The sequence below is a fragment of the Lutjanus erythropterus genome, chromosome 13 (genome assembly GCF_056507025.1).
Source record: "Lutjanus erythropterus isolate fLutEry1 chromosome 13, fLutEry1.hap2, whole genome shotgun sequence".
NCBI classification, from domain to species: domain Eukaryota; kingdom Metazoa; phylum Chordata; class Actinopteri; order Lutjaniformes; family Lutjanidae; genus Lutjanus; species Lutjanus erythropterus.
The window spans coordinates 26,192,080-26,202,403 of record NC_139329.1 but is presented as its reverse complement, the minus strand read 5'-3'; the positions used below and the strand labels follow the sequence as shown (position 1 = coordinate 26,202,403).

General features: G+C 40.2%; 1 protein-coding gene across 1 annotated transcript; it reads left to right on the top strand.

Moving 5' to 3' along the window:
• Window positions 1-1,158: 1,158 nt before the first annotated feature.
• Window positions 1,159-9,321, top strand: znf592 (zinc finger protein 592). Its single transcript, XM_084734675.1, has 9 exons — window positions 1,159-1,245; window positions 1,816-4,016; window positions 4,880-5,058; window positions 5,149-5,322; window positions 5,409-5,568; window positions 6,366-6,623; window positions 7,776-7,888; window positions 8,259-8,400; window positions 8,490-9,321. Exons 2-9 carry the CDS (start codon window positions 1,836-1,838, stop codon window positions 8,982-8,984), a joined length of 3,702 nt encoding a protein of 1,233 aa, XP_084590801.1. The 5' UTR covers window positions 1,159-1,245; window positions 1,816-1,835; the 3' UTR covers window positions 8,985-9,321.
• Window positions 9,322-10,324: the final 1,003 nt, after the last annotated feature.

Here is a 10,324-nt window from a genome sequence, read left to right as displayed (position 1 = left end):
TTACGTGCATTTTTGCATTTTATTGGAAGTGCAAGATTAAATTATTACCAGCTTATTTTTGAACACAAGGTTACAAGCATGGGGAGAAGGAGTAGAGAATATTGATCAGTGGCAATGGTATGGAGTGTGCTTGGTTAGGGGCTCATATGTTTAATTCTTAACTATTTATCTATTATAATTTACTCATTTATTTGCATAACAAGGACACTGGGCAGCCATTGACGGTCCCAGAGTTCATTAAATTTTATCAGTGATTGCCCAGCAGGCAAATCCACAGAGTTATGGCACAAAAAGTTACAATTCAGACAAAGTTAAAGAGATTAAAAGTTAGAAATGAAATTTACGTCTATTAAAAAAAAATCTATTTTATTCATCCATTTCAAATAAAATCATTCATAACAATTACCTTAAAGTCATTATTTACATGGACTTAAAAACAGTTTTATTGGGATGGCCTTGCTGCCCTGGCATTTGGCCTTCATGCCCTCAAAAAATGACAACTTATTGCTTATTGCGTTGTGGTTAATGATCACATGATTGATTATTTTTTGATTGAGATTTGAACTAGAGAGGGTGCAGCATTGTCTGATATAGTGCTGGTTAGTGTCTTCCAGAGGTCTGCAGCTCTGATCTGATGGAGAAAGCTGACCAGCCAGTGGATCTGTGCCATACACAGCTGCCTCTGGGAGATGCTCTGGTTTACTTGATGTTATCATAGACTATGAATGTTATAAGAGCATACTGAAACAAACTGTATGTGGAGAAGTAGCAAGACCGTGGATAATGTTGTACAGTAGGCAGGAATTTAATACCTTATAGGCTTTTCAGCCAGTATTCTGAGAGTTCGTTTATACAAACTGTGAATGGCTGTAATGATTTGTTTTATTGTTTGGGACCAAGGAGTGAAAAAAAACATAACTAATCATAGCATCTGTTGACAGCTGGTCCCTGCTCAATTTTAAGTTGCTCAGTGTAAGAATGATATTAACATGATACATTTCCTACCTACCTCTCATTACCTACCTGATGCAATAATGGCAGCATTTGTGCATTGCAGCAACTGAACCACTTTTTGGAGACATGTATTAGTAATATTTCAAGCTGTGCATGGCACCGCCTCTCGCCTGTAAGTCAACGTCCAGGGCTACCGTCGCCCAACAACAAGAAAAGGAAAACGAAGTTAACGCTAGTAGCTTGTAGCCTAGCTAATGAAGCCCTGCAACACTCAAAACTAGCTGCTACTCAGTGAGCGGCCGCACTTTACTGGCTGTTTAGCAAATTCTCTAGAGCTGTTAAACATAACCGGATCAAATGGTAGGCTCAGTTGTGCATTGATAAGTGACGAGTTTAACGTTTATAGCATGGCTAAATGTTTTGCGCGATAGCATGCTAAGCTAAATTGCTAACTGGCTGTCTTTGCTCCGTTAGGTAACGTTAGCCTCTCGGCTAGCTGACTAGCTATGCTGACAGCAAAACAACTTTCACATACGTCGGCCTACGAAGGGTTATTCTATTTCTGTTTATCGCTAGGGACGTAATAGTCTGTATTAAAAGTTTATTTGTTATATAACTGTGTGTTAATGCATGCCTTGGCACAAAATAGCTGCATAGACGAAGACAGCAGTTGACGTTTAGCTTTGATGGTTAGCTTAAGCTAACATTAGCACAGAGGACATTAACCAGCTGCCAAACAGTTATTAATCAGACTTTAAAGCATCTGTTTAATATTGACAGGAGTTTCTTAAGCTCTACCTGCGGTGTCCATTGTGTAAATTAAAATAATATATTAAACTACCTCTTTGTGTCTTTCTGTAGGTTTATGACCCTGTGCAGCCATGGGTGACATGAAAACCCCAGATTTTGATGATCTTCTGGCCGCCTTTGACATCCCGGATGCCACAGGCTTGGATGCCAAAGAACCCATCCAGGGTAGTCACGAGGAGACGGAGAGTCAGCTGAAACACACAGGAATATGTTTGGATGATAACTTATTGAGCAACCAAGCTGTCACAACTGCAGATATTCCTGCTGTAAGCGTTATTGTGAAAAACACAAGTCGCCAGGAGTCATTGGAAGGTTTTGGACCGGCGTTGCAAAATGGATTCAGGGGACAAGAAATTTCAGTTGACACTGTTGAGACAACTAACACTGTCTTCTCCAAGTCATTTGTCTCTGCTCTGAATGGGGAGAGTTCAAGAGAGCTTCTGGGAAAGGCACCTATCCAGCACAAACCTGACGGGACGCCAATATTTTCCCAGTCACTTTCTCATTTTAGTCCTATCTCCAGTCCTGAGTCTGAAGACACCCAGAGTAGTAGAGATGAAATGCATTCAAAAGAAAAGCCCTGTTTTCCAGAAGCTTCAGTTCTGGTGGAGCCTTCAATCCCAGATAGTCCAAAAAAGGTGGACCTCAGCATGTTTGATGACTGTCCAAAGGACTCTGATATTCCCAAGAACACTCAGAGGAGCAGAGCAGAACATAATAGAAGTGAAGAGTCCTCTGACTGCAATGAAACAGATAAAACTCCTAGAATACACAGTGCACTTACCCCACCAAGTGGCAACCTGAATTTTATTGAGACCAACTGCAATTCAGGAACCTCAATGGATGTTCCTGCTCCTTATCCACATGTAAAACCCCAGACATCTAAATTATCATCTTGTCTTGAGGCTCTGGTGGCTCTGAATGCTAGAAAAGATCCCAGAGAGTCCTCAGTGGTTCAAAATGACTGCATGAAAGCAGGCCCCAATGTGCCTATGTCCCCACGAAGCCCCCGAAGTCCACTTGAAGCTGTGAAACGATTAATGAAGCCCTCTGATAGCCCTGTAAGCATCTGCAGTGATAGTAGTGGCAAAGCATCCCCTGCAGTGGCATCTGGGTCGCCCCCTGCCATACCCAGGGTCAGAATTAAGACCATCAAAACCACATCTGGGCAAATTAAGCGCACTGTCACCAATGTACTCCCTGATTCAGAGACAGATGAAGTTCATTCTGCATATGAATCCTCTCCATCACAGAGTATGATTAGTGAAGATTCCTACTGTAATATGTCTCCTCATCAGTCTCAAAGTGCAGCTGTTGAAAGCATTGTTGGAACTAAAGGTGCTACAGCTAGTACATCTTCACCAAAAGTTTCACACAACAAATCAGACACTAACTCCAGGAGGTCAGGTCAGTCTGCAACAGTATTCCATAATACCAGTGGTTCTGTCAAACGATCTGTTGCACATCAGGGGCAGAAACCAAAGAGAGGATCAGCCACAGCAGGCAATACAACTAGCACAAACTTCCTTCCCAAAGCAATGCACTTAGCTAGTCTGAACTTAGTCCCTCACAGTGTTGCTGCTTCAGTAGCTGCACGGTCCACATCCCATCAGCAAAGCCAACATACTATCTCCTCTACAGTGTACAGCACTGTCCCACTGGTGCATCAGGTCAAAACAGCCAAACCTTATTCGCGCACGTCTGCTCCCAACACAGCAGCAGGAACCCTAAACAGACTGTTGAACAATGCCAACCCTGTGCCTACATATGTGCCCAACCTGAACCCCCCTCCAGAGAGCAACATCCACCTTCCACCACGTGGATTCTGCTGTTTGGAGTGTGGGGACTCCTTCGGAGTGGAAAGGAGTCTTGCATATCATTACAGCAGAAGGAGTGTTCACATCGAAGTGGGATGTACGCACTGCGCAAAGACAATTGTGTTCTTCAACAAGTGTGCCCTGTTGGCACATGCACGAGAACACAAGAACAATGGCATGGTGATGCAGTGCACGCAGCTCCATATGAAGCCCATAGCAGAGGAACAGATGTTTGCACCCCTTTGTACTGAACCTGTGAATGCGGACACTTACACCTCACCATCAGCATTATCCAGAAACCAACCTGTCCTTCCCCTGTATCCAGATAATGTCATTCGCCACCGACTCCGCTGCCTAGAGTGTAACAAGCAGTTACCTGACTACAAAGCACTTGCAGGTCATTACCAGAGGCTGTCAGAAGATGTGGAAGGACTAGTGAGTAGATGTTTTATTGAAATACTAAAGGATATGACTGGTGATATTCTATAGTTTTGTTATTGTCAAAAAATTCAGTGAAAGATCAAAACCAAAAGTGTGCTGGTGTCAGTTTATCTCTTAAAGGGATAGTTCACCCCAAAATTAAAAGCACAGTTTTTTGTGTAATGATCTCTCAATCATAGTTAACACATGTGACAATGATATGTATGGGCGGCAGGCTATTTTACACTTTAACAAGAAAAACTTAATTGCCCAAAATTGTCCATATCAGGGCACTGAAACTGTATGTTACAAATACACATAAAATGCTGGCTGAAAATGCTAACAGATTATAAAATCTGAATTATGTTCTGTTGGCACATATCAGGTACGCATTAGACAACACATATGACAATACTGATAGAGGTCAATATAGCTGTGATAGGCCAATATCAGGCCAGTAATATTTGTCAACCAATATATCGGTCAGGCTATAATTAATACTCATTTGATGTTCTTGTGGAGGATGGAAAGTATGTGGGATATACTGAAAGCAGTATAGATCCCGCATTCACTGTAATGAAGGAACTTGATGCCCAATGCAGTGCTGTGACCAATTTGTGTGCTTTAATAGTTTTTGTACATTTGAGGTCTTTGGCACAAAGGAATAGGTTATATCAGGTTTTGGCTACACCGAGTATAATAGTTGTTTGTGATCAATTCAGTGTTGTATGTAGTCTTCTAATTCGATTTGCTTAATATAAAAAAATATATAGAATATCACCAGACTTCTTTAAAAGGCACTGTGACCAGTATTTATGAGCTTTCCCTGTTTCACAGTTATCTGTTTTGATTCCCTCTCTATTTCTTTTATAACACAGATGTGTCAGGTGTGCTCAATGTTGTTACCCAACAAATGCAGCTTCCGAGCTCATGAACGCATTCACACACACAAGTCCCCTTACTGCTGTCCTGAGTGTGGCGCCCTGAGTCGTTCTGCAGACATACAGAAGCACGTCAGGGAAAACTGTCTGCACTACGCTCGCAAGGCTTGGTACAAGTAAGTAAGCAAGCATGAAAGGCATGTTGCCTTAAAAACATACAGCACAGTGAAAACTGAAAAGTTTCATTAAGTGTCTTTTTCTTGTAGATGTCTTCACTGTGATATGGTTTTCAAGACTCTTCAAGGACAAAAGACTCACATTGAGGAGAGACACTGTGAAGTCTTTTACAAGTGCTCTGTCTGCCCAGTTGCCTTCAAGACCGCTGACGGCTGTGAAGCACATCTGAAAAATAAACACAGTGCCAGCAAAACATCACCTCAGTAAGTCAGCATCTCATGACCCAACGGTTAAAAGTTGTACATTTCTTTTTACAGTTCGTTTTAACAGTTTTCTCTTTGTTTTACAGGTTAATCTTTAAGTGTTCATGTGAGACGGTGTTCAAGAAAAAACAGTTACTGTTTCAGCATTTCCATGAGAATGCCAAGAAGCTTGTTACATGCGTGTTCAAGTGTCCAGAATGCAACTCAGTTTTTCCACAAAAGCAGCTGTTGATGCATCACTTCAAGGTTAGCCCTGGTTGCATTATTTTCTTTGTTTTTTTTTATCAAGAGATATGACGAAGGTTTGCCAGTTTAAATAAATTCATCTGCAGATGTGGATACCAATTTGATACTTACGTACTGAAAGCAATAACAACTGGTTACTAATTTCCTTATTTCCATTGAAATTATATGTCAGAAATGTGCAAAAACTGACATTTAACTTCAGCATTTGGAGGCGTTGTTAAACTTGCCCAGAGAAGCTCAGCTGTTGTTTTACTATGTTGGCTTTTTCTCACATTATTTAATCCTCTGTTTATTTCTAATAAATAAATGTGGTAAATTATGAAGTCACACAGTCCAACAACACTGCTAAAAGTCAACCTTGTTTATCCACACTGGCAAAAGCATAGTTGTCGAGTAATTAATGAGTACTCTGTGTTAAATGACTTATAACTTATAGTACATGAGCTAGTGCTGCTACAATTTGTCAATTAATTTATTAGTTGTCAAGTATTAATTTCATCGTTCAATCATTCTGTTCAGGCATTTTTAAGGAAAAATGGCCAAATCCTCTGATTTAAATGCCTCAAATGTGAATATTTTCTGGTTTTGCAAGTCCTCTGAAACAACAATTTGAATATCATTGAGTTGTGCCCAAAACAAAATATTCAAGGACATCACTTTGGGCTTTAAGAAACAGTGACATTTTTCACCATTTTCTGACAGTTTATGGACCAACAAACAGACTAATGATAATGAACATAATTGTCATTTGCAGCCCTTACATGGTTACTGACATGGATGTATTTTCTTTTCTGCAGGGTGTTCATGTAGGAAACATGACAGAAGAGAGTGAGAAGAACAGTGAACAAACAGACAAAACGGATTGGCACCAGCCTGATCATTCCGTCCAACAGAAGACTCGCAGTCTGGTTAAACACGCAGACAGTCCCAGAAAAAAGGCTGAGCAGGACAGCAGACCGCGTGCGAAGCCCACCGGCTGGACATGTGGGGAGTGTCTTCAGTGGTTCTCTGAGCGAGAGGCGTACGTGTCTCACGTGAAGACCAAACACGGAAAGGTGAGAGACCATGAACTCCCCATGCTGAAGTGTCTGTGTGTGTCTGTGTGTGTGTCTGTAGTCTACCTGAAAAATATATCAACATTTAAACGGAGCATTAGTTTGAGTAGTCAGCCATTATTCAGCTGTCCTTTCAGCAGCTACTCTTGAGCTGTGCTCCTGAAATCAGGAGGTCAGAGTAGGTGTTGATTGAATGGACTGAAGATTTGCAGCAGGAGACAAGGTGCTGATGTCTTGATTCTGGTGTGAATTTAGGTCTATAGCCAAAAGGGTTTTGTGCAAGTGTTGTCCTGTTGCTGATTCTCAGCTGCATAACATCATGCTTAACGGCTTCAGGTTTCTATATGTTTTTTTTATGGTGACCTGATAATACAGATTGAAATTACTCTGTGTAGACCCATTGTAGTGTGGTGCATTTACTGAAACTTTGTCGAGATTGTAGATTGTGGTAATGGATAATTGCCACAATTATTATTACAGTGGTACTTCTGCCAAGGAGGTTATGTTTTTGGGCCCAATTGTCAGAAGGATAACGGAAAAAGTATTTGCCAAATTGTCTTGAAACCTGGTGGAACGGTGTAGCATGAAAACCAAGGCATTTTTACCTTGGTGGAATAAATGCTATGCATCTTAAAATCCAGTAGATGGTAGTGAAGTTCAGTAGTGACAAACAGCCAATCGTGCCTACAGGATGACTCTGTATCACCGTTGCTCAAACTTCATTCAAAAAGCTGTTGTTATGGACCACAGAGGGAAAGTGGTTTCAAGGGAAAATTAGTACAACTGTAGGAACATTTTTTTTCTCAAGGTGTGGCGTGGTTATGGGAATCTTAATACACATGTATCATGCAACTATTTCTAATTGTACTTCCAAATCTAAATTGCCTGCAATAAATAAACTCCTCCTGAGATATAAAGGAAAAATGTTTGAACTTTACACTTAACAAGAACAAGTAATAATGGTGCATCTGATACGTCAGCATCTTCTAGTTGTCATAATAAATTAATAATTGTGTGTAGATAATAAGATCATTAGACATTCATGATTACCTCATAACTCTAGTTAACAAGGACCATACAAGTTGCAAGAAACTTTTCCTACATGTGATAAGCTCATATTTCCACACTTATCCTTTTTATTTTTTTCAACAGTCAGTGAGGAAGTATCCGTGTCGGCATTGTGAGCAGTCTTTCAACTCAACAGTCAGTCTGAGACGACATATTCGCAGTGACCATGATGGAAAAAAGAAAATTTACACTTGCTGGTAAGATTTTTATGTTTGAAAGTCAAGAGCTAATGAACACTTTGCACATCTATTAGATGAGAGAGGTGTGTATGCGAAGGGCGAGTGGACCAAAAAATTGCGAAAGGACTTGCACACAGTGTATAATTTGTAATATAATATTTATTTGTGTTGTTTCAATACAACATCTTCATCAAGAAACCTGTTTGTGTTGATGGTTTTTAGTCTGCAGCCAATCACATTTACCACATGCAAAAAAGAACAAAAAAAAATTGGTACTTTTTTTTGTTCTATTTTAGGAAATGACTGTTGTCACAGTCATGAGTGTGTGTTCAAATTAACTATGAGATCATTCAGTTTCACGTCTCCTCCTTTTTTTGTAATACTTCAGGTATTGCACGGACACCAAGACAACATTCACGTCAAGTGTGATGTTGAAGAACCACATTAGTCTAATGCATGGAATCAAAAATCCCGATCTTAGCAAAATGCCGAAAACAGCTGTCCAGGAAGCAAAGAAGGCTTTGGGCAAGGTAGTTTATTTATTTATTACTTTTTAATACGAACAACAAAATAATAACTGCAGTCATCATTTTAAAGTGTGTGACTTCTTGATTTTCAGGGGCTTGCATCAGAAAGACGTGCTCTGGACACACAGAAGGAGAGACCGGACCGCACTTTCAGTATTGAGGCTCCTTCGGCGAAGCGTCTGAAAACTCAGTACCGCTGTTCAAAGTGTGGTTTCATCACAGATGACAGCACACAGTTCCAGCAGCACATACCACAGCATAAAACTGATGAAAACACTCCTCAGTGCCTTCACTGTGGCCTGTGTTTCACATCTGTGCTGTCTCTCAACAGACATCTTTACATTGTACACAAAGTCAAAGAAGAGGACAAAGAAGAAGAGGAGGAGGCAGAGGTTAGGGAGAAGGAGCAGGATAATCAGCAAGTTAGATCAGCCAATACTGATGAGGGGAATGACTTGTTACCGGAGTTAAATGAACCTGAGCCCTCACAAGCAGAAACGCCAGCCAGCCTGCGCTGTGACAAGACCATGGACTGTAATTTAAAACTGAGCACTCACTCTCAGACACAAGCAGTGTCTCTCCGGTAGCGAGAGCCACCTCAGCGCCTCTTTAAAGCTGCTTTAAAGGAATATTTCAGATTATTTGAAGTTGGGTTGTATGACTTAGTCAGTAGACACCAGTCACCATGACAACCAGTTTGTAGAGGCAGAGAAGAGAACTAGCATGGAAGCTAAGCAATCGATTGCTGTGGACAGGGTCAGCAACAACAGGTATTTTTAGCTGCTTAAAAAGATTCGCCTAAAAAAAAAAAATCAGTATCAGTTTGGGTGTACGCTATATTTATATATTTTCACCACTTAACTTTTAGACAGCCTTTTCAGACCAGAAAGCACCATTATAAAAGCCAGGTAACACTCTCCAAACCAACCAAACTCCATAGGCAAAATCAGTAATTTTACTTCACAGAATTGGTTAGTTTGTTTGTATTATTGTGTGGCTGTGGTGTTTTAAAATGATAGTTTGGATACACTGATGGCACAAAAACACAAACAAAAAGATCATGGCAGCAGAAGACCAGTAACTCCCTTGTTCTGCAAGGTAAAATTATTGATTTTGCTTGTGGAGTTTGGTTAATTTGTTGAGAGTGATATTTGGCTCATATAATAGTGGTTTCCCATCAGAAAAGACTGTCTGGTTGTTAAGTGCAGGGTTGAACATAGTGTAGATATAGCATACACTTAAAGTGACATTGATGTTTTTTTAGGGTGAACCTTTTTAAGTGGCTGAAATATCTTTTGTTGCTGACCCTCTCCACAGCAGTGGGTTGCTTCACTTCTGTGCCGGCACTCCTCTCTGCTTCTCCAAACTGGGAATGTGCTGACGAACATCTACTGTAGGTAGGTCCTAAGTACCACATACAACACTACTTGAAATAACCCCAACTATCCCTTTAATATGTCTTGAGTTTTCATGTGAAAGTAACAAGGGATGCTTGAGGTTCTGCATGGAGGTGGTACAAAGTGTTTGGGCCTTTTTAATTTTGTAATTTCTCTCAAGTTATTCAGAGGTTGTTTAGTATATCCAAGCAGATCCTTAACATTTAGTAAAGAGCAGTATTTTCATAAATGAGGACAAATTAATATTCATTTTTCAATAGTTTTTATTTAACTTTGCATGTTGGTAATATATTCATCTTGCCTTTCAGACATAACTGCACACGTATTACAGGTGATTTTTTTAATTTCTGTTTTTTTTTTCAACAGTTTCATTTGCCCTGACAGGAGACTCAGGAATGTCTTTTAGTTTTTAGATCTGGTGTTCATCAACGTAACATTGAAGGGGTGCGTTTTCATCTTTTGTAATCAACGGTAATTTTAATTGCTTAAATGTTGTCTGACATATTTAATGCTACACACTATTACCTGAA